At 41.1% G+C, this 24,757-nt stretch overlaps 4 protein-coding genes across 6 annotated transcripts; 2 read left to right on the top strand and 2 right to left on the bottom strand.

Annotated features, from left to right (window-relative positions):
- The first annotated feature begins 5,687 nt into the window (after positions 1 to 5,687).
- Positions 5,688 to 8,164, top strand: LOC135640846 (ABC transporter G family member 16-like). The gene has a single exon (XM_065155620.1). It carries the CDS (start codon positions 5,807 to 5,809, stop codon positions 7,889 to 7,891), a length of 2,085 nt encoding a protein of 694 aa, XP_065011692.1. The 5' UTR covers positions 5,688 to 5,806; the 3' UTR covers positions 7,892 to 8,164.
- A 942-nt stretch (positions 8,165 to 9,106) lies between these two features.
- LOC135640845 (ABC transporter G family member 20-like) lies at positions 9,107 to 11,619 on the top strand. The gene has a single exon (XM_065155619.1). The coding sequence runs from the start codon at positions 9,259 to 9,261 to the stop codon at positions 11,425 to 11,427; it is 2,169 nt and encodes a 722-aa protein (XP_065011691.1). The 5' UTR covers positions 9,107 to 9,258; the 3' UTR covers positions 11,428 to 11,619.
- Positions 11,620 to 13,898: 2,279 nt separating this feature from the next.
- LOC135641583 (uncharacterized) lies at positions 13,899 to 17,272 on the bottom strand. Of its 2 annotated transcripts, none has more exons than XM_065157058.1 (4): positions 16,885 to 17,272; positions 16,621 to 16,794; positions 16,081 to 16,526; positions 13,899 to 14,577 (listed from the first exon to the last, which is right to left on the bottom strand). In XM_065157058.1, the coding sequence occupies exons 1-4, from the start codon at positions 16,888 to 16,890 to the stop codon at positions 14,325 to 14,327; spliced, it is 879 nt and encodes a 292-aa protein (XP_065013130.1). In that variant the 5' UTR covers positions 16,891 to 17,272; the 3' UTR covers positions 13,899 to 14,324. The 2 variants fall into 2 exon arrangements, with proteins under 2 accessions (XP_065013130.1, XP_065013131.1); XM_065157059.1 differs by having other exon boundaries at positions 16,621 to 16,744.
- A 339-nt stretch (positions 17,273 to 17,611) lies between these two features.
- On the bottom strand, positions 17,612 to 24,652 carry LOC135582575 (isovaleryl-CoA dehydrogenase, mitochondrial-like). Of its 2 annotated transcripts, XR_010497753.1 has the most exons (16): positions 24,192 to 24,652; positions 23,817 to 23,900; positions 23,684 to 23,741; positions 22,163 to 22,287; positions 22,026 to 22,070; positions 21,550 to 21,598; positions 21,337 to 21,446; positions 20,911 to 20,987; positions 20,471 to 20,521; positions 20,314 to 20,378; positions 19,460 to 19,614; positions 19,324 to 19,364; positions 19,185 to 19,239; positions 18,797 to 18,853; positions 17,815 to 18,062; positions 17,612 to 17,685 (listed from the first exon to the last, which is right to left on the bottom strand). XR_010497753.1 is itself a non-coding variant. In XM_065157057.1 (15 exons), the coding sequence occupies exons 1-15, from the start codon at positions 24,300 to 24,302 to the stop codon at positions 17,916 to 17,918; spliced, it is 1,230 nt and encodes a 409-aa protein (XP_065013129.1). In that variant the 5' UTR covers positions 24,303 to 24,651; the 3' UTR covers positions 17,714 to 17,915. The 2 variants fall into 2 exon arrangements, 1 of the variants encoding a protein (XP_065013129.1); XM_065157057.1 differs by lacking the exon at positions 17,612 to 17,685 and having other exon boundaries at positions 17,714 to 18,062; positions 24,192 to 24,651.
- Between the last annotated feature and the right edge of the window lie 105 nt (positions 24,653 to 24,757).

Genomic DNA, 24,757 nt, shown 5'->3' with positions numbered 1-24,757 from the left:
AATTCAAAACTGGAGTCCTTCAATCCGACGAACTTATCACTCTCCCCCAAGTGTTGCTTCGTAGATAAGGAACGCTCGAGCCTAGTCCCAAAATAGAGACAACAAGAGTGAACAGACAGCAGGTTTCTGTCCGATTGCACCAATCGAAGTTCAACTAAAACTTGGAAAACGGACATACGTGCAACCAAAAGAACACGACTGACCAAATATTCTCTCAGTTCTGCCCTTAGCATCAGTAATGGAAAGAATGCTATGAACTATAGTGATTCGCGTTCCATAGGCAAAAGATGATTTGCCCTGTGGATGGTTGGCTGGTCTCACAGTATATACACCGTGTTTCACCCTTGTCTTCCATCTCCCATAACAAATAGGGATCAGTGTAGATATACTTAAAACTGTACTGCAGAAACAAACAGCACCAGAAGACATACGTAAGGGCTGCAGAAACATTAACTGCACTTTATAAGCAAATTACATCATCCTACAAACAGCAACATCAGACACACATAAGGGCTAAAGATCATTGATTAAGCCTTGAAGTTATCCAACAGTAACGATTCATGGATGCAAGTTCACAAAAGAAGGACAAGTTGAAATATCGGTCACTGGTCCCAATTTTAACATACACACAAACTTTACAATGGTATGGGAACATTCACCACAGAAAATGGTGTCATGTATCGACGCATGGTTCACTGCGGTAGACCCAATAGCTTTGGATGGCGTGGGAACATTCAGCATACTTCAAAACAGCCTCCTACAATGATAAATCTTGCCCTCCTACTTCGGCTTCGCGTATGGTTCTGAACATTGCTACTGCTTTGGCCATGGCTATCGCCCCAATGTTCATGTCTCTCATTGCAGCTTGGGCCGACACTTCGACTACGGTTTCTGCAGGGAATGCTGCCTCCTGTTCCTTGATTGGGAATGCGTGCTTTAAAGCTGATGTAATCATTGCCATTGCAATCATCTCGATAACCACTTTGAGACCTGCAAAATACAATGACAGATATATTTACAAATGTAAGTCAACTTTAACGGAGAAATCTTCAAGCTTTCTAATTGTGCTGATAAGGCAATTTATACCACGGAGTTCTTTCTATTAATGATAATTAAGTTATTCATTTTATTCCACTATCAACCTCCGCCACCAAGATTTTTCACCGTATCCACCACGAGATGTCATATCCTGCAATTCCAAAGGAATATGCTGGCTAGACCCCTTCAGAATTTTCACAGCTTAAAAGAGTCCCCGTCACAGAAAAATGTATAAGATACTCCTGTAGCACCTGCCCTTCCTGTTCGCCCAATTCTGTGAACATAAATCTCCGACATAGTAGGAGGCATTACAATACTCACATCTTTTTTTTTTTTACCGAATCACATCTTTTTGAATAATAGTCGAATAAATAACTTAGAAGAATCATTAACTCTATCAGGTAGAAAAAAGTTTTGCTCTCCGTAAAAAATTAATCACCCCACATATTAAATATTTCGAAAGAGTATTCTCCCAACAACGGACAAGGAGACTTTATCCAACTGGATGAACAAATTAGAACTTAATTAAATCGATCTCTAATACTTATTTAATTAGTTTGGAATGATAAAACTTAGAACTACTATGATTTAGATTATATTTGGTTCAATTTAAGTTAAACTGAATTGAATAAATCTAACTAATTTGAAATCACTTTAAATCGATATAGACTACTGAAAGTCTAGTTTAAACTAATTAATATTTGGGTTCAAATCCAATAATTACATAATTGAGCTAGGTTAGACCGACCCATATACTGGTTATATGTACTACATATGACTTTGCATGCATCGCATCAGGTTGGTCTAACTCATAGCCCATGAACTACTCATGTGTATCACACGTGACAGTCCATATTAGGTCGACTCGATTAGCCTATGGGCTAGAGCCTAGCCTACGGGTTAGGCTCGATATATTAATTGGGCCTAGCTAGTGGATTGTAGCCTAACCTATGAGTTGGGCTTAGACGGACTCTTTCAATCCAATTCTTATACAATTTCATCAATATTAAATCGTGACAATGTATATTCACTAACAATAATATATTAAAAAATATATAATAATAGATTAAATAAGATGAAAAGATAAACTTTAATACAAAAAATAACATTCTTAATTCAATAATAATTAAAAATTATATATTCAATATATATGACATGAATAATTTCAACCTAATATAATCAAACAATCAAATTCTAAACCTTAAAAGGATCAAAAAATATAAAAAAAACTCAGATAATATATTTTAATCTAACAATAATATTTAAAGGACCAAGAAATATTTTTGAACTTCATACAATATATTTTATCCTAAAAAAAATAAAATCTCTCCCATTAAATAGAAGGAGATGAGCCCTTCCTTTAAGGATTTTTTTTTATCATATTTATTTATTATTAATTTTTATTTAATATATTAATAAATATGACTTCATTCTATTTGAAATACTTAATATTTATTTTCTATATCATAATGATAAATAAACAAATAAAAATTAATATTTTTAAATTACGATACCAAGCAAGAAAATAAAAATTGATTTCTAAATTAGGACTGCAAGGTATCATCTCAAATTTTCAACAGATATAACTATACTAAAAACATAGATAACATACAAGATATGCATTGAATTAATTGGACATCTATCATTCAAAAAAAAAAAAACTACAACATGAAATAGAAGATAAATAAGAAAAAAAAAGTGTAATAGGTGCATGGGAGACCAACTATAGTTTTTATAATTTTTTTTTTCACAATTCATCAATCGATGTTATCAGTTTTCACTATCGATCTTTCTTCTAATAGAAATTATTATTATTATTATTATTATTTTCAAAATAAGAGATAACATTCATATTATCTTTTTACATAACATCTCATATCTTTTATAACTTAGAATTATAACTAGATCCAAGAGAAGGAGATTCAAACTATATACTGAAAATGAGAATTTAATACTTCTTAGCTTATGAATAAATGCTCCATCAATAAAGCTTAAGTGAGTTATTTATAGACCGACTTCAAGAATAGAACTAAAAATTTAAATTATCTAAGATTTTTGGATATGGATGATACTATTACCTTAACCAGAGTACAAGTTTGGACTCGAGTGATACTACCATCGACCTAGGCGGTATCACTACTATCGGTTGATACTAATGCCTAGGCCTAATGATATCACTACCCAAACTATCGATTTGATCTTCTAACTGACTCAATTTGATCTTAGTTTAAGCCTAATGATCTTATTTATAAATTGACATGGTTTTAACCTAATACCAATTCAAATTGACATATAATGATCTCGATTAAAACTTTGATAAGTCAACTACACAGATGATATATTTAGAAAGCTTTCCACATGTTGAATACTATTCCAACATGTCTTTTGATCTTCCGACACTTTGTTTAAACCTCCGGCATGTTGCTTGTTCCAACAGCAATTCGACTTTCTAACGATATATAATCTTTCGATACGATATCTAATTTTTTTTTTCGTAATGTTCGAACCTTTTGTACGAAGTTTGATTTTTAGCATATTGATCAATCCTTTAGCTTGATGTATAATTTTTAACACGATGATTTTTCGGCACGATGTTCGACCCTCTTACTCAATAATAGATAATTCGATGGTCGATCAAAGTATTTCTTATGTCATTTCTCTCAAAAATATATTAATCTAATAAATTTATCAATTAATTTCATCATCAAAATATAAAATTCAATACAATATTCTTTAGATTTATTAGAAACAATCACAAGAGCACCTACAATGTAATTATTTATTAGATTCTATTAGTTTTCTTATGCGCCGAAAAGCGTTCGAACAAGTTTATTAACCTTGCAGATATTACATTAGAGTTGCTAACTAAAGGTTGAAGGGACTTGGTTTTCATTCGTGTTAAATCTCTCGGTTGCTCCCATTCCTGTTCTTTCTTTTTCCATAAACTTCCCGAATTTGTCTCAAGAAACATCATCAATTCTCTAACATAGTCATCTGCCTACGTGAAGAAACATGTTCATATATCGGATATAATCTCGACTGTTTCAGCTACCCCTTATTGTTCAAAAACAAGGAACGCACAGCTACACAGGATTTACCGATTCAAGGGAGACAAGTGACGCCTCGAGATGAAACATATGTCCGGAGAATAGATTAGAAACACAAAACGTACGTAGAAACATCTTACGTACGCTAGAAAAGGTTTTGAGGAGTAATATTGTATGTATTGAATAGTACATGAGATACAATTCATTCCTTATTCCTCGCGAGACAATTCCCATACGAATCTCTACTTCATACCATTGAATGCGGAGTACTTTGGAGGAGGCATCGTGATTGAGACTAGACAGGGCACTGAATGAGCACTGTGACCTCTCCCCCATCAATGGTGGTGGACCTGCTAATTTATGTTTTTGATCTCATTTGTTCGGCTCCATGAGTTAAAGATAACTCCCAACCATTCAACTCTCTTCTCTGACATCTACCATTATTCCACCACCAGCTTTCGTTTCGAAGGGGACTGCCTTTTCTTTTATTTTAATTCTCAGTTCAGAAGATATCACCCCACCATTATTATTTTCTTCTTCTTCTCCTTCTTATTTAACCTAAATAAGCTATCTATACTTTTAGACCAAACATACATAGAAAAAAAAGATAACACATGGTATTCCTAAGAAAATCAAATGTAGATTTTCTCGATCAAGCCGTTCTTTATACATACGCACGAAATATCTTAATTTATCGTCTCTCGAAAAATATTAAGTATAACAATGAATTCTCGTACCGATAAGACTTGAGATAATAGGTGTTCATATCTTTTTTAATATAATTTTTATATATTTTGAAAACGACACAGCTCGCAAACTTAATAGATGGGCCAACCTATTTATTTTCGAACATGGAATTCATGGCAAATTAGTTGGGAAGTCGCCATAAAAATACCAACGGAAGGAGGAGAGAGAGGGGGCGAACGCTTGCTTGTTCATCCAACAATCATTGGAACGTATTCTAATTTTTTCTTACTATCTATCAGAGCTGCTATGCTCCATCGAGTCCATTGAAAGTAGACATAGGCGAATGCTATACATAAATGCTGCCATCAAGGAGAAGGAGGACTGCGTAATTCATTTGGGTACGCAGATCAGTTACCCTCAAGTAGTCCACTGCAATATGTATCTTATCGCCTTCCATTATCGATCGGATTTGCCAAAGATATTTCAGGTTCATCGTCGTCGTAGAGGGCAAAGGGACACAAGACGGACGACCACTCTAATTTCCTACAATAAATGCCACCCCTATCTCGTGTGACAGTGCGGCAGACAGCTTGCGCCCGTTGTAATCGGAGGCTGACTGCTGCTCTCGACGGATAAATGTAGCTTTCATGAATTTATGATCGCCGAGCTCTACTTTTCCACCGTGATCTCAGTAAGTATTCCAACTCACCTTAAAGGTAGGTTACCTCACCCTCATGGAGAGATGCCATTGCCTGACAGGAACGAGTAGAGAGAGAAGTCACGGATTTTGACCTCTCTCCTTATCCAGAATTAGTAGAAAATACAGATTTTCTACTACGTAGTGGAAAATACAGAATTTAGTAGGCTCATTGCAACAAAACAAATTCCGACAACCAGTAATAGATCTATACTACAAAATATCAGCCACTTGGATTTCCATGCACTGCGTGATGTTTCCTCCACCATTCTTCTTATAAAAATGGGACACATATATAATCGTCCAATTCATCCTTCGTCCGCCCCGCCTCTCCCTCATGGCCATGACCAAGGAAGTCAATCTTACCCCCTTCAGTAGCCCCAGCCCCCTCCTCGCCCACCAGTACTGCCACCACCCCCTGGCCACAGCCGCCGCCGTCGATCCATGCCACTTCGTCCTCTCCTTCACCGATCTGTCCTACAGCGTCAAGGAGCCTCGCAGCTTCCCGTTCTTCCGAAAGAAGAACAATGAAACACGGCCGGAGTCGCTCCGCGGAACCAGGAAGCTTTTGGACTCCATCTCCGGCGAGGTGAGGACGGGCGAGATATTGGCGGTGCTCGGCGCTAGCGGTTCCGGGAAGACCACCCTCATCGACGCACTGGCGAACCGCATCGAGAGGGCTAGCCTCCGAGGATGCATTACGCTCAACGGCGACAGACTCGAAGGCCGCCTCCTCAAGGCGATATCGGCATACGTGATGCAAGACGACCTCATGTTCCCAATGCTCACCGTCGAGGAGACCTTGATGTTCGCGGCCAAGTTCCGGATACCTCGCTCGGTTTCGGCATCCAAGATGAAGGAGCGCGTGCAAGCGCTCATTGATCAGCTCGATCTCCGGTCGGCCGCGAAAACCATCATCGGCGACGAAGGTCACCGCGGCGTGTCCGGGGGTGAGCGCCGTCGGGTGTCCATCGGGACCGACATCGTTCACGACCCCATCATCCTCTTCCTGGACGAGCCCACGTCGGGGCTTGACTCCACGAGCGCTTTCATGGTGGTTCAGGTCTTGCAGAGGATCGCTCGCAGCGGGAGCATGGTGATCATGTCAGTGCACCAGCCGAGCTACCGAATCCTTGGCCTCCTAGACCGCCTCATCTTCCTCTCGCGCGGCCAGACGGTGTACAGCGGGCCCCCGCAAGGCCTCCCGGAATTCTTCGCCGTCTTCGGCAGCCCAATACCCGACGGCGGGAACCCAGCCGAGTTTGCCCTGGATCTCGTCCGCGAGCTGGAGGACACAGCTCCTGACGGCGCCAAGGACCTCGTCACGTTAAACGCCTTGAATCATCAGGCACGAGCACGGACGTCCGCCACCGCCGCCACAGGATCGTGCCTCCCACTGCAGGAGGCTGTGAGAAACAGCATCGCGACTGGCAAGCTCGTATCCGGCGCGATGATTGACGGCGCTGCACTGGCTTCATATGCGAACCCGTTCTGGGTCGAGGTTTCGGCTCTAACCAAGAGGGCGATTATAAACATGTGGCGGATGCCGGAGATCTTAGCCTTCCGCCTCGGCGACATGCTCGTGACAGGCTTCCTGCTCGCGACCATCTTCTGGCGTCTCCGCGACACGCCCAAGGATGTTCGAGAGCGGATCGGCTTCTTCGCCATCACCATGACGACCATATTCTTCACAAGCGGCGACACTCTCGCCGTCTTCATTCAAGAACGATACATTTACATGCGGGAGACGGCCTACAACACGTACCGCCGCTCGTCTTATGTCGTCGCCAACGCTGTCACCACTTTTCTGCCCCTGGTCTTCCTCACTATTCCCTTGGCGTTCATCACATTCTTCGGGGTAGGCCTCTCCGGAGGCATGGACGGACTCGGCTTCTTCTTCTTGACTATCTTGGCGACATTCTGGGCGGGCAGTGGGTTCGTGACCTTCCTCTCAGGCATCTTATCGCACGTCGTGTTAGGTTACACCGTGGCAGCCGCTGTGATCTCCTACTTCCTGCTGCTCAGTGGCTTCTTCATCAACAGGAATCGGATACCGGACTACTGGATCTGGCTCCACTACATGTCGCTGGTGAAGTATCCTTACGAGGCAGTAATGCAGAACGAGTTCAGTAAGGATTTGTCCAAGTGCTTCGCTAGAGGAGTAGAGATGTTCGACGGCTCGGCGCTGGGGAGCTTGCCGACGGCAAAGAAGGTGGAAGTTCTTACAGCGATCGGCCAAACCTTGGGGATGAACATCACTAACGATACTTGCATAATCACCGGGTCAGATGTACTGCAGGAACAGAGCATTAATCAGCTCAACAAATGGAGCTGTCTCTTGGTGATCGTGGCTTGGGGGTTCTTCTTTAGATTACTATTCTACATTAGTCTGCTGCTGGGGAGTAGGAACAAGAGGAAGTAGTTGACTGTTCAGGAAATAATGAGAAGTAAAAGGTAGAATATGCGAGGAATGGAGAAGAAGTGGAGGAAGAAATTTGACTGCAAATACAAGTAACCCACGAAAAGGGTCCCAGAAAATATAAGTAACCCTGGTTAGCACAAAATGATGTAATACAATGTGAGCGAGCATACATGACCGAGGGTTTTGGATCATTTATTAGGGTTTTCATTTCTGGGATCTGAGTAATTCTTTTGTATGTTTTTCTTTTAAATTAGAAATAAATGTTTTTTTTTATATATGATCTCATAATATATATATATATATATATGTGATAAGCTCATTTAATCCGTATACCTCGGCTATGAGTCATTAGCTTTCTTACGAGAGGGAGTATGAGTCATTAGCTTTCTTACGAGAGTACTGATAAAATCATTTAGTCTCACGAAGAGTATGAGAATCAAGGACTCATAAGTTCACACGTTTATTGTCCAAAGCGAATAATTCTTCGTGAACCTATGAATTGCACAAATGATCGATAGGGCTAGCACTAATTCGACCGAGAGAGCTCCTTGTCTCTGTAATTGCTCGGCCGACGGAGGAATGGGAGAACGAGCTTCCGGTCTCTTCGGTTCGGTGAAGCAGTAGGCTTGGCAATTAAGACACTAGTCGAGTTTGGTGAGGAGTTATGGCACACAATAAATGGATGGATGGTTGATGCAATGGGTGGTAAGAAATAGACTGTCAAGAGACATCTCCTGGCACCGCAGCACCAGCTAGCTGTCGAGACTCCTTCGGATCATGCGCCATAATTCGTCTCATGTACGTATAGAATAACTTTACCTTTATAAGTCTAGAAAATGAAATAAATTAAAGTGACAAAGTGTGCAAGAACTGTCTTCTAAGAAGACTTTCTCATAATTCTCCAACAGACAACTACTACCGCCCACCGTAATCAATGCATGTCGTAATCCATCTTCCGGAGAGGTAACTAATAGATCTTTCGATGTTGCAACTCGATGATCCACCGCATACTCGAAAGCAAGGTTTGGAGGCCACAGCACAGCTGATGGTTTCCTACGACCACAACGCCGGCAGTAGATTCATGGAATGCACTCGATTCGTGGGTGAGAACGAGACATCAACAAATGCTTGATTCGATCGATGGAACAAACGCATGGGGTATTAGGATTTATAATTAGCTGCCCCGAAACCAACTACAATTAGTAATAATAAGGAAGCTTATCCGACCGCAAGCACCCATAGCAGCGTTTCCTCCTCCCCCATCCCATTCTTCCCAGGTGGACTCCCCTCTTTTGAGACTCGTCTCCTTTCTTGTTTGCTATAAAGATGGGAAAGCAGCGCAGCACCATCGACGCTGTCGGTTGTCCATGACCCATCCTTGCTTGTTCCACCGTCCACCCTCTCCTCCCATGGAACATCAACCTCATCAACCCACCAGCCACAGCAACAGCAACAGCCACAGCCCCAGCCCCCTCCTTGGGCCCCATCACCACCCCCGCCACGGCGGGGACGATGATCCATCTTATCTTGACGACCTAGTGGTCGAGCTCCCACAGTTCCACTTCGTCCTCGCCTTTTGCAATCTCTCTTACTCTGTATGGAGGTCTCGGAGAATCTCATGCCACCGGATTGCCGCGGCGGACCCGGAGCAACCCCCAGCTGGAAGGAGAGTTCTTTTGGATTCCATTACCGGCGAGGTAAGGACAGGGGAGATCTTGGCGGTGCTCGGGGCGAGCGGCTCCGGCAAGTCCACCTTCATCGACGCACTGGCGGACCGGATAGAGAGGACCAGCCTCCAAGGAAGCATCACGCTAAACGGGGAGAACCTCGACAGCGGGCTCCTCAAGGTGATCTCCGCCTACGTGATGCAGGACGACCTCCTGTTCCCGATGCTAACCGTGGAGGAGACCCTGATGTTCGCGGCCGAGTTGCGGTTGCCTCGCTCGTTCTCGGCGTCCAGGAAGAGGGAGCGAGTGCAAGCGCTCGTCGACCAGCTCGGCCTCCGGTCAGCCGCCAAGACCATCATCGGCGACGAAGGCCACCGCGGCGTGTCAGGTGGCGAACGCCGCCGGGTGTCCATTGGCACCGACATCATCCATGATCCCGTGATCCTCTTCCTCGACGAGCCCACGTCGGGGCTCGACTCCACGAGCGCCTTCATGGTGGTCAAAGTGTTGCAGAAGATCGCACGCAGCGGAAGCATCGTGGTCATGTCGGTGCACCAGCCGAGCTATCGGATTCTCACTCTCCTCGACCGCCTCCTATTTCTTTGTCGTGGCCAGACGGTCTACAGTGGGCCCCCGCATGACCTCCCTGGCTTCTTCCGGCAGTTTGGCCGTCCGATCCCTGAAGGTGAGAACGCAACTGAGTTCGCCCTGGATCTCGCCCGTGAGCTCCAGGACACTAACGCCGGCGCCGCGGCCCTCGTCGACTTCAATCGGCGGTGGCAGACTCGTCCATCAGCATTGGTCGCCGCCGACATAACCCCACTGTCGCTGAGAGATGCCATGAGGATTAGCGTTTCGCACGGAAGGCTTGTCGGCAGCGTGAGCGTCGCCGACAACGTTGCCCCGGCTTCGTCGTTGCAGAAGTTCGCCAACCCAGCCTGGAAGGAAGTGCTGGTGCTGTCGAAGAGAGCGTTCATGAACATGAGGCGGATGCCGGAGATCTTCGCGATCCGCCTCGGTACCGTGCTCGTCTCCGCCTTCATCCTGGGGACCATCTTCTGGCGGCTCGGCGAGTCGCCCAAGGACGTCACGGAACGGCTCGGCTTCTTCGCCATCGGCATTACGACAGTCTTCTTCACGTGCGCCGACGCCCTCCCAGTCTTCATCCAAGAACGCTACATCTTCATGCGTGAAACGGCCTACAACGCCTACCGCCGCTCGTCCTACGTCCTATCCAACGCCATTGTTGGCATCCCGGCGCTGATCCTACTATCCGTCGCCTTCGCGGCGTCGACCTTCTTCGCGGTCGGCCTGGCCGGAGGAGGGGAAGGGCTCATCTTCTTCTTCCTCATCATACTGGCGTCCTTTTGGGCAGGCAGCGGATTCGTGACCTTCCTCTCCGGCGTCCTGTCGCACGTGGTGTTAGGCTACACGGTGGCAGCGGCGATACTGTCCTACTACCTGCTGTTTAGTGGCTTCTTCATCAACAGGAATCGGATACCCCACTACTGGATTTGGTTTCACTACCTTTCCATGTTGAAGTATGCTTACGAGGGAGCGCTGCAGAACGAGTTCGGTGGCGAATCGTCCAAGTGCTTCTCAAGAGGGGTTCAGATGTTCGACGGCACGTCCATTGGGAGCCTACCCATGGAGACCAAGGTGCAGGTTCTTGGAGCGATCAGCAAAACACTGCAGATGAACTTGACCAGCGACAGCTGCATCGTCACAGGGCCGGATGTGCTGCAACAGCAGAGCATTAATCAGCTCAACAAGTGGGAGTGTCTGCTGGTGACTGTGGGCTGGGGATTCTTGTTTAGGATTCTGTTCTACATCACACTCCTGCTGAGCAGTAGGAACAAGAGGAGGTAAGATGATCGAACGAGTCAGGCATACATGGAAGAACAAGTAGTCCTCTTGTTGAGCTGCATTTCTTCTTCTAAACGCATGAAGTTTCACTATGTAAGTGTTGCATAATTCTAGGCGTTCTGTTTTTGTTCCTCGACTTCGTTTGTGGCCTGGTAGCTGATGAAATTTGAATCAAATAAATCGGGATTAATTATATATTATCACTGAGCACTTGTGATGTTTCTCCTAACTCAGTCGATTTTGTTGATAGAAATATCACACGTGCTTAGTAATAAACCTTATGATATTTTCGTTAGCAACGACACGAGGAGAAACATAATTAAACGTTTCATTTTCATATGTACAAAGATCTCAATATCATCTTTGAAAGTATAAAGATCGAAATACTAATGATAATTAATTATATTAGATAATTTATAATTAATCTAATAAATTATTATTTTGATGTCATCGTGATCGGTGTTCCTCTCGAAGATAAACCTAGCCATGTTTGAAAAGTCCAAGACACAAGCCACACAACCAAAAATAGAAAAAAAATAATTATTGATCTCCACTGTTACAAATTCTATCTTGTTTGATTATTGTTCTCTTTAGCTCCTACTATAAATAAAAAACCTTCTCCTAATCCAATTAGGAAAATCAACTAAAACTAAGAATCTAAATTATCATAATACACCAACTCAAGGTTAGACAAAGTAAGTGTAAGATTCTTTTTTTTTTTAGTACTTCCTTATTATGATTTTTATATGTTTCCTCGTCAAACTTATAAATTGAGAAGAGAAAAGATTGACGGATAAAAGAAAAAGATGATCACAATACTGAAAAAGCAAGAGAGGTAAGTTCGACCCAAATTTTCTTTTTCCCTATACATAAACTTGATAAATCAATATTTTGTTATTATTGGTGTTAACAAAAAAATTTATGAGAAATTATTTGGAGTCCATATGATTTTGTGGGATGAGCTCTAAAAAAGATGTTTGAGGATAAAAATAATGTTAAATGCTTATAAATCTTTAGTTCTCCTATTCCTCAATTAATATAAAATTAAATATACTTATCCGTACTCCGAGCAACTCTTTATACCTTATTATGCGACTTCAAATCATTAACCTTTTTTCCACCTCTTATCCGGTTGTCTTTAAATCCTTGTAAGCTAATCAATACGTGAAAATGATTCGTGGACACACGAAAGACAACAGAGCTTACAACTTTCATCACATCATGCTTTCGGAAGAGCAACTCTTCTCAAATTATTGTGGTCGGGAGAATCCACATACAGGAGAATCAGGGAAGAGAGGTGTCCCCCTTTTGGATGCCACACCAATGCCAGTTTGGCACCGAGTTAGATATCCAATCAATCCTGCGTGTCAACATTAATTATGACACGCGATGGTTCAAGCGCATGTCCAACATCCGTTAGAAATCAGCGGTTGCATGAATTGTAAATAAAAAGGCTCTATGAACACTTGTTGAACCATCTAACATATGGCACTTAGTATACATTGACATATTCCCGACTTAATAGTTCTTGTGACAAAGCTGATCTTGAACCAGCTAATTAGCTTTTGCAATACTCACTAAGACAACCAGGTGATTGGTGTTTCACATATTTATTATTTTAATTTTGAAAGGAAAAACTAGAGCAAGAAATCTTTTTTGTTTGAAATCCTCTCATTTCTGCGATGGGAGTAAGTTGGGGCTACTCGTCATGTTTCAACATGAAAGAGGTCATGACACGATCATGTCACTTGTTGCATGGTCACCTATGATGGTTATTTTTTAGGTTGACTATGATCGCATCATCATCGACCAAAGTTTTATAGCTAGATTAGTTAACCTTCGAATCCGCTATGGTTAATTAATGTTAACCTTCACTCACATCGTTCGAAGGATGCCACCTTCACTCACATCATTCGAACGAAACGCTTTGTGACTGATTTACTCTTGTAATTATAGTGAGACATTTCTTCGTGGCTAATTCAATTGATGAGACGTTCTATGTATTTGTCTTGTGTTATACACACTGTAGTCATTTAGATATGCATGGCTATAGGCGTGTTGCCTTAATTATAATCTTTGATTTGATTCGATTTGTCAGGGATCCAAGAGAGTCGTGATCTCGATGATCAACATGGTAAAGAATCTCGTATATACATTGCTAAGCAACGAACATGATGATACTTCGAGGAGATACAAACTACTAGCAGAAAGCATCTTTCATATCGAATAATTATTGGACTGGAAGAGTGATGACAACATAAAATCAATTCGATAGAGATAGAAAAAGAGAAGAATGAAAAGGTCTTACAGAGGATCCTTCCTTACCTCTTCTTTTAACAGCTATGCACACCAGAAATGACCATAAAACAGATACTGAAGCAGATTCCTACTAAATTAGTCGAGATGCAATAGAACTCGAGTATATCGTCCGAAACAAAGTCCATAACTCACAGAGTAGCATCCGTAGCACAAAATAGCTTGAACTGTTTCAATGGTTCTCAAGTGAATTTGGGGACCATGCATTTTACAGCAGCAGCAAAATGGTGACTTTATAGTGTCTTGCATACAATAACAATAATAATAACAATAATCTTCAGCATTGTACCAATGTGGCATGAACTGAAACAAATAGCTGAATCTTATATCAGCTATGTGATATGAATTGTCGTCGACACTAAAGCCTCACTTGTCATTGATAAGCTCCAACTTATCAAGCTCTTATTGAAGTTTACTTGTACTTCGCAAGTTTGGATTGATAAAACCATACATATATCACCGAGCAAGACTCATTATGGTCGATACATCATCGATATAAACGTTCCAAATAGTGCATAACCAAAATAATCGAAAAGGATGATGTTCTAGCGAGCGTTGTACATACTTTTAACAGCAACTGGTGTCTAAACTTGATTGCTCTGGCGGCAAAAGGCTGCTCCACTGGAGTTTCCCTGGCTAACTAGAATCCTCATAGAGTATAGCAATTGCACTTTGATATTTCTTAGGGCATCAAGAACATCCTGCACTTCTTTGACCTCTGGTCTGCAGGCCTCTAAGTTCAGCTGTACGCTTGCTGGAACGATAGCGAGCCTTCTGTCCTCTCTCTTAGCCTGACGGATTGCTGTCTCTGGCTCGGCATCACTACCTGAAGTTATGCTGTTTCAAGATGAAGTGATCATTTAGCAACAATGAGAAGCTCAAATGCAAAGCAACTTACCTTGGAAATAGGAATTTCTCCTTCATTTTTTGTGCATAACAATTGATATCGAACTACAATTATAACTGCCACTTCTTATCTAAACCAAACTGAACTTGATTTCATAACTATGATTGTTCATGCAACGACCCTGATATAAACCCACAACGGTCCATCCTACGAAAGGACTCAATAGGTTATCTGATGACAGATAGTGACTCATTTATTATATAAAATCATAATTTCTCCTTCCCTATAATTTTAAGCTGAAATTAATTTGCTAGCAAAAGCTCATCCTCTTTTAATCGGTTTCATAAATAAGATTATTTATCCCATGGCCCTTTTACAAAACTATACGGATGAATCCCCAAGAAAGGTACTCAGAATGTGGTTTTAAGTATGTCATGCTATCGAAAATCTTGTCTTTAAAATTATTTTTAGTATCACAACTTCCTTTACTCATATGAAATCAATCATACGGGTCAAACTCCCAAAGAGTCTTTCAGCTCATACTCAATGTGGAACTATCTTAGAGTATCATCTTTGCACCGGAAAGATATTTAATGTTTACACCTAAATCACAAGCCTGATACTATGTGATACAGTATCTAATTTAGCCTGACGGTGAAGACTTAATGTTTTTGTGGATACAAGCTAGTCCTGCTGCCAATACTTTTTAAAGTCCAGAATCTAAAGAAAAGTTCATAACACGCATGTGATTCTAGAGTCAAGATCTACCTAACTTTGAGCCAAAGCCTTTGCCATATTAATATAACCTTGAAGTAAACGAAATGCGTGTGAGTAATTGTGCTCATGCAAGTACAGTAGGATTCTTTAGCATAAATGAATTGGACTTTCAGCAAGACTGTGTCGCAATCCATAACTTCATAATACTATGGGCTCAGTTAGAGTCGACGCACATCAAATTAACATATTATGTAAACTTTGCGACCTGTTGCTCAATTTGTTCACAGAACCAATCGTTGATGTACTTGAACAGATCCCTGTTTCACACAGTATCTAAGAGTAAGACTAATAAATTTGATCGACCAATAGATAGTAAGCTACATTTAGATATAAATTTGTTTCAGATTGCTTAACCTCTAAAATTTACGTCTCCGTCTATTCGTTCCCTTTGTTTCGTTTTAAATGGAGTAGGTTTTGACTGAGCAAGGTAGTAAATGACACATATATAATTTATAATCAAAAGGAAATGTCATAATCATAAAAGAGCATTAGATTAATTTTTGCACAAGGCCTCTTGAATCCACATTTGTTGTGCATGCAGTCTTTCCTTATCCCAAAAACAAGCGGCTTTAGATCTCGTTCAGTATATGCTAGTACTCTTCAAGCAAACAGCTGTGCAGTTAGATGCCAAGAGAATGAGCAATGGAGGAGGAGAAGCAAAATCGAAGAATATAGGATGAAATCTAATGCTCTTTTCGACCTTTCACTTAACGTACCTCATATCGTCAGCAGGCGATTGCTGAGCACCGATGACTTCGATACCGTCTTCGTTTTGAGATTGGGCAGTTCCGACGGAACTGCAGCTCCTTTCATCTTGAGAAATCAACGGTTGATGTAAACAGATGGAAGAGCTACCAGTTCCAGAAACATTATCTCCAAGAAGATGTTCAGAGCTCGAGGATCTCAGCATCTCTTTCGCCACTTCCATCGAACCAAATTGTTGGGAATCCACCGTCGACAGTGCACCAGGTTTTTCCTGTTCTAGTCTTTGTGGGCTCAAGAAGCACTGGGAAGACGAAGAACTAGAGGAGCTATCCTGAAGGGTCAATTGGCTCCTCGCATCTTTCAGGGCTTCCAACTTCTTTAAAGCGAGTTTGAGCCTCTTCTCAGCTCTGTTCCTGCATTTTGTCTCTTCATCCAGCTTCCTTTCTAGCTCTTCCAACTGTCAACAAATCACATAACGATACTACATACTGATAATAACAAGATAATTGACGAGGCCAAGGAGGAGTTCCTTTTTCTTTGAACCATCATACCCTTTTAGCCAGGCTCTCTGCTTCCGTCTTGGCAGCCTTGGAAGCTACTCTTTCTGCAAGAAGCCTTCCCCTTAAACAGTCTACAGTCCTCAGTCTCTCACCCTCTGATTCCCCCATCATAGCCCTTTCCAGGATTAACAACAGCAACAACAACAAAATGGAAAAGAGGACGCTCTGTCAGTTGAGTATATATCAGAACGAAGATCATGGAACTCTGCAGAGAAGAAGAAGAAGAAGAAGAAGAAGATGATGATTTTTTTCTACCTGCATTGGTTGCTAGAAGCTAGCATCCCGTCGTGCGAAGGAGACACTGTTCTCCGATGTGTCCTTCCAAGTGCTCGATGCGGGTGTCGATCCCTTGGTAAGGAATCCCAGCGTGCGGCTGGGAAGGCACATCTCTTCCCGTGTCTTTTTCTGTACCTTCATTTGTCCGGAGCAAGCAACAGTAGTAGAAGGGAGGGTCACGATCTGATGAACACATCGCAGACATTGGATTTCGAAATTTGAGCATTCAAATCTAGGCAGCGTGATCACGTGAGTACAGTGCTGATATTTTGTACTTGACGTGTCATCTTAACTTGAGGGGTGTAGTATCCAATACCATACCACATCACACCCGATGGGTGAAGACGCCGACCGAAGTCACCCATATGCTGCGTTTCTTTCCAAGCATTTGGATGCCCATTGTAACAGGAACAACGGAACCACCCAAAACTGCGATGATCACGTTTTTTAATGGAGTTATGGGCAGATTCAAATCTAACATCCAACTGTGATGATCGTTGTTGCAGTTGACAGTTATGTAACATCTGTAGCAGACAATTGTCATTTTCCAAAACCACTAACTATTACAGTAATAGAAGTAACAACGAGCACAATATGGTTTCTGGTTATGATATGAATTATGACCAGTATTGTCTTCAGCATGTAAGGATCATTGCAGTCGACGATAGAAGGATTGTAACCTAACAAAGCACAACCAAAGCACAGGTACCCTACGCTCTGTCAAACGATCTGTATCGACAGATGTCAATTTATCAACTAGCATGCAATCCCCATAAGCAACTGCACGGATTTGCAGGAAAACAAAACAAAAAGAAATATCAACCACTTGGTTAAATAATCTGCAGAAAGTAATGGCGAGCATGCTAATTTCTGACACGGAAGATAGAAGATGTTGACTCGGGCAAATACCCATCAGTTTGATTGGGTTGGGAGACCTTGTATCCATTTATTTAATTCTGCATCTTTGGGCACAAATGCCTGTTGCTTTTGAGAGAATGTAGAATTGGAAGCTAGTCTTGTTTGAAGAGTTCACGCCCAATGATCATTCGCCTGATCTCGCTGGTCCCAGCGCCAATCTCGAACAGTTTTGCATCTCTGAGAAGACGACCCGTTGGGTACTCGTTTACATACCCATTCCCACCAAGACACTGGATAGCCTGCATGTCACAATGACCACAAAGGAATATTACCTTACTTTGCAATGAAATGGTCAACCATGTGATTTGAATGCATGCTCTAATCACAGTTGACAAAGCATGGTCTTGGCAATTGGGTAGGTAATAGTTTTTCAAGCATACCAACAGAACCCACTTGCATGACCTATGAGCTTCATCAAATTGGACCATGTATACTTGCGATGAATGCAAACTCTAACTAGAAGGATAGAGAGTGGTGCCTTGTCATGTGCAGGTTCTGTAGTTAGGTTTGACCTACAAATTTCCTCTACTTCTGTTATGCATACATGAAGCATTTCATTAACTAAATTTCCTCTACAAATTTTGTGAAAATAAAATTGCATGCAGTAGACAATCTAATCCAATAAAAAAGATGAGGCTCTTTCCATGCACTCTAAAAAGGACGAGTGTGGAAAGCTTAATTCGTAACTAGGAAAACAAAAACATACCAAAGTGTACCACACAAAAGTTCAACATGTACAATTAATGTAGAAAATTTGTTCAAAAATAGTCCCAATGAATAGTTCTTGCTAAACTTCTGAAATAGCTGAAACTTTATCCTTTCATTCCATTCATAATTTCAGCAGGTTTTCCAACTTTGTCCACACAAAGCAGAATCTTTTTCTCACGGGATCCCGGGGAAAAGTATCAGAGAAAAGAAGATGTACTCTACTATGAGAATATAACGTGAAATCCAAGGACAAAGTTTCTAGTACCTGAAGAGCGACCTGAGTAGCCTTTTCAGCAGCCAGGAGAATAACGCCAGCACAGTCCTGAACAATTTGCATTTTGCAGATTTTAGGAAAAGAAAGTACAGTTTGTAGTCATAAGAGGATAAGAGCATGCATTTTAACAAAAGCTAGAGCATCAGAAAACATAGTAGTGATCCAGTTTTTAGATCCATCACCCCGCTAGCGTGAACTGTTCAAGCTTTTAATATACTATCACTATCAAAATTAAAGCAATTTTGATATGCAAACCAGATGAATCACACATATTTACTTGTAAAGCATGAAATACTAATAAGCAAATGACAACAAATAAAACATATGGCCTTTAGCATTGTGAGGTATGGGACGGAGAAATAATGATGTTCAAACGTACCTTTCGGTCAACTTTTCCATTGTCACAGTCCCGAGCAACTGAATAAACAAATGCTCTGACAAAAAGGAAAGCAATCAGTCTCTCTAACATCTAACTGCTAAAACATTAATGTGTGTTGTCATGCAATTCAAAGTGCTACCTTGATGACTGTAAGGAAGTATACATATCAGCCAACTTTCCCTGTATGGATGATACATTTGGTTTGAGTCCCACAAAATTGTTCAGATCTTTACATCTTGAAGAAGGATTAAGCACAGCTTAATCGCATCTCGTACCTGTATAAATTGAAACTCTCCAATTGGGTGGCCAAACTGTTCTCGCTGTCGAACGTAAGGAATAGCTTCATCAAGGCATGCCTGCATAAGTCCGAGAGGGCCAGCAGCTAGAACAAGTCTTTCCAAATCTAGCCCCGACATCATGACATAAACTCCTGTGAGAAAGATAAGAAATTAATGGTGCAATGAAATTTCAATTTCTCTGCTGAAACATTCCAAAAGAACAAGCACATGCTTTCTAGCCAATATGCAGCATCCTAGAATAGTAGAATTCATAAAGCAAGCATCTAAACATCAAGACAAAAGGGAAAAAGAGAACATACTTTCACCAAGAAATCAAATAGCTACATATTGATTCTCCAAATTAACTATGCTAGTCATGAACATTGGTGCATTTGTTAACCTAGAAAGATTACCAGATTTTCCCAAAAGATTTTAATACAAAAAAGATCTAAATGAAGAGGTCAGATTTTCCACGTCAAATACAGCTTGTTGTTGATTTCATTAATAAAATAAACTGAAGGTCATCACCGCATTCAGTTCTTGGTCTCCATAATTTTCTGCTGTCCAGGTCCCTTGAGACCGAAAATTAATATGGAAAGCCTGTATTACACATGATACAGCCCTCAGACAAACTGGGCTGAATCTTTGATAGTATGCAACTATAGATTCTACATATGTGACATAGCTTTAGCAACACTATGTGATTAAGTGACATAACTTTAGAAAAACTATGAGATTTTTAATCTGATGTATGCTAAATTTGTAAGAAATTGACTCGGTAATAATGCTCTTATATCTTTTTTCAAAATTTCTGTTTTCTGAGAAAAACTTTGAAATCTTTGTATCAGCACCTTTTCCTTCCTGTCCAAGCACATTCTCTTCAGGAACAAAGCAGTTTTCAAAGACAAGTTCACATCTGCAATACATAAGAGCTTGCTCAGATCATTTTAGAAACACATAAGGTCACATGAACTTTAAATATATATCTAATTGTCAAAGAAATCATACGTATCACTTCCTCGCATGCCAAGTTTATCTAACTTCTGAGCAGTACTGAATCTGCAAGAAAATGTAGCAATCACTAGAGAAAGACTCCAAAAATAATTGCAGCAAAACCTAATGACAATTGATTACAGGCACAGATATTTTCTCCTGCAACTACAGGTATCTACTGATCTGACCCGGACAATACCATTTATTTTGAATTTTTTGTTATTAGAATCTAAAATGACATTTTCAGATGACACCTTTAAACTCAGGCAAAAGGGCTAAACCTAAAGAATTTCAGCAATGTACCCTGTCATTCAATATGAACTAACAAGCAAATGATAATTCTCTTCTTCTTCAATACATAACATCTACTGCAGCTTGAAAAGGAAAAGGCTGAAGACATTTTAGACATTCAACATGAAATTTATGAGGTGAACACTAAAGAATGCTATAAGTACCCAGGCATCCCCTTCTCGATTATAAATGCTGTAATTCCTTTGGATCCAGCACTGATGTCTGTTTTTGCATAAACGACCTGCAGAAGATTCACCAAATAATTACATCAAAAGAAACCCGGGAAAAAAGGACAAAGAATGAAGAAGCTATCACTGTTGTGAAGGGATGTTTGTTGTTTTCAAGAGTTCTCAGTATTGGTACATCAGGTTGTTGAACTCATGACAGCTACAGTTGTCATGATTACACATGGGTGTGATGTTCTTGCAAGTGCAAGAACCATAAAATCCTATGTGTACATAATAAACATGTGGTCAGAACATGCTCGAGTTAAATAAAGATACTACATAGAAGTAGGATTAATGCAGAAAATTGCACAGGCAAGTTACCAATATTTCAACTAAAATTCATGTAATTAACAAAATGATTACCAAAGTTTGGGCAACAGGTCCATTGGTACACCACATCTTGTTGCCATTTATCACATAACCACCATCAACTCGATCAGCTTTGCACTTCATGCTGACAACATCGGAACCAGCTGAAGTGTTCGACAAACTCATAAGAAATTGTAGAAGCAGAAAACATTAACTACTGCTCAAAAACAAAAGAATGAAACTTAAAGCATCAGACCAATTTATTACCGTTGGGCTCACTCATTGCCAGAGCCCCTACGTGCTCCCCACTGATTAGCTTCACATTAAGACAAAGAAGAGTAAATAGCACAGAAAGAGGAAAATTACTGTTCATAGGAAAAGTATTGTATAAATGAATGTATGCAATTAAACATGACGCAACACTCTATAAAAAAGATTCAGCAAAATTACAAAGTAGTAAGCACAGATCTAAGTCAGCATATACAGAAATTTATTGAAACTTGAATAGGATGTTTGTCCAACATTAGTGAAAAGGACAACAAAAAGGTAACAAGTTATGGATCAAATATCAGCTGTTTACTCCTTTTTTCAAATCTTGTTACCATCCACAATTAATTTTGTAACACACAAAGCCAGCACCATATCTGTCATTTCTGTCAAATGAGGAAACATCTAAACGTTTTCAAGATTAATAACCACACTAAGAGGGAACGCTAATAGTGATAAGAGGTGATGGAAAAAACCTTCAGCAAATACTTCTGCTTTTGTGCAGAGGTCCCATGCCTCACCTACAAAAAGACAACTAAATTTTACAATTAGTTACATCATTAGATAATTGCCAATGTATTCTACAGTTAATAACTATAGAACTTCCATGTACCAGTTGATTTATGCATAGGTTGGAATGGGCACCATAAGAAAGGCCAACAGATCCAGAAGCACGACTAATTTCCTCCATTGCAATACAGTGATACAAGTAACCAAGTCCAAGCCCTCCATATTCCTCTACGATGAATCAACCATTTGCAAGTTAGGTAGGTGACTAGGAACAATTTCTATCTAAATGGAACATTCTGATAGATAACAAAATACTTTTTGATGATAAAACTAGTGGTATACATGAAAGTAAAACAGACAAGAAAGAAAAGTCATGTGCAATGACAGGTCTTGCTAACTTACCGTAACATTTTGTCCAGTTAGGCTGTTAAAAGTCTGTAACACACTAATGTAGATGAATTAGTTGATTAAGTGGAACTATACTAGAAAGTCAAGAAAAATATCCTCAATTTTGGAAATTGAATCATTTCATAGATTAAAAAAAGGCCAAATAATCGAAAAACCCCCTAAGTTTGAGAATTTTCTAGAGAACGCCCCAACTTTGAAAAATTCTTGCAAAGCACTCCTGGCCGCGTGAAAAGAACATTTTGCCCTTGCCTTCTTCGGCTCTTCGCTGGCTCCTCCCCCCTGCACCGCTTCCGCCTTCGTCCCTGCACACTCGTCAAGGGCATCATGGGTGCCCACACCAGCCCTAGCTGCCTCCACCGCTCGCCGTAGGTGACAAGCTCCTATTCGAGGCTGAGGGGGGGCGACCGACGAGACCAACCCGCACACGGAGGTGTAGACGCGATGCTTATTTGGGACGAAAGCGGATAGTCGACAGGACTAGCTCACACATGAAGGCACAAACAACCAACGGAGGAGAGGCGGCTATTGGGTTCGATAATGGCGAGGACTCCACTGTTGGTCGCCTCGATGCACGGCCACGCCTGCGCCGCGGGCGATTGTTCAGGGCGAAGGGTGATGGCCAACAAGGGTATAAGGGTCATTTTGAAGAAAAAGGGACGTTCTGTGAGATTTTTTTTAAGTTGGGACGCTATGGACTTTTTCCCAGAATTCACCCTTAAAAAATTGTGCACTCCAGGAAAGTTTTATAATTTTCTTAGAACAAATTAAGAAAGCCGAAATTGGTAAAAAGTGTACTCATGTTTTCTTAGAAATCTGGTTCTCTGGTCAGTTTCTGTAGATTTCAGAATATTTGATTCAAAAGCATGATTAAAAACACTTGGTTTTCAGAGCATAAAAACACATTTCTTCAAATGGTCACCTCAAAAATAGATATGATGATATTTTCAAGAGAATAAATATGTCAAGATCTGACGGAAGACGTCAAATATACTACAAAATAGTATACTAATGTAATAAACGTAGTTCAACATATTAAATATAATAGATCTGATGTAACACATTATACTTTATTCTGGACAATTGCTTTTCAACAAGTAAAATATAAGGATCAAATCTTACCCTCATCTTCAATTTAATTAGACAACTAAAAAAGAAAATTAGTGAAGCAAACTTAGAAACTCATGGAATAAAAAAGCAACAGCAGTGGCAGCGTTACCTGGAGCTGTGATACCATGGAGATCGAAATCGCCCATAAGTTTCCACAAGTTCACATCCTAAAAGACATTACACAAAGATCAGATGCCACGGTGATGACTTCAGCCCCATCAAACAATCAACAGCAACACAACCTGGGGAAAGTGGTTCGTAGCATCAATCTTGGCCGCATGCGGAGCAATGTTTTCTTGTGCGAACTGATGAACGCTCTCTTTAAACTACAAGTATCACGAACACAAAAGCTCGTAACAAAATCAGAAAGGGAAAAATCTTTAACGACAGGGGAAAAAAGTACTTTTTAATTAAAAATAATAATCCACGGATCGCACAAAGAAATAACCAAATCATTTTGGTTATCCCGCTCTATTAATCAGCCGATCACCACCGAACCATTTTGGTATTGTAACCTTAGCCTCAACAATCGTTTAATCTCAATCAGAAATCCAACGGTAGCTCGGGAGCTTTAGCAAAAACCATATTCTGAGAGTCGGGAGGTTTAGAAACTTCACCTGCTTCTGTGTATCATCGAAGAGGAGGGAGGTGGAGAAAAAAGCCCTCTGCTTACTCCAATGATCCCAGCATAGGATAGCAGCGCGTCTGGTAGCGCGCAATCGCTGCATCTTGGAATCGATTAACCAGTAATTCCAGCGAAAACGAGGAGAGAAAAATCGCGTTATGTATGGATAGTCTTGGAACGAGAACAGAAAAAATGTCGGCGATGCGGGTTACGTTGCCATGAGATAACGATCACAGTAGGTGCGTCGCGCATACGTTTTCCCTACTGCTACAACCTACCCTTATCCATTCCCCTCTCAAAGCAGGTGCGCCGCGTCATATGTTTTGGGTGCATATGAGCGACTCTCTGCCTGCCTTGTTATTGTTGGAGGCAGCGGCGAGGGCTTCCGCCGGCAGCTCTGATCTCGCCAATTGAAACCCTGGTAGACGTAAGTGCTGCCGCACAGCATGTTTGACTTGGTGGTGAACTTCGAGCCTCACATGAACCCGAGTTAATTTGTAGGGTGGATGTCATGGGTTAATCATACAGTACGGCTGGGTTGGGTTCAAGCAAAATCTT

Source organism: Musa acuminata, chromosome BXJ3-6, assembly GCF_036884655.1.
Source record: "Musa acuminata AAA Group cultivar baxijiao chromosome BXJ3-6, Cavendish_Baxijiao_AAA, whole genome shotgun sequence".
In the NCBI taxonomy this organism is placed as follows: Eukaryota; Viridiplantae; Streptophyta; class Magnoliopsida; order Zingiberales; family Musaceae; genus Musa; species Musa acuminata.
The sequence above is the reverse complement of the archived record's forward strand: the minus strand, read 5'-3'. Positions and strand labels throughout refer to the sequence as shown.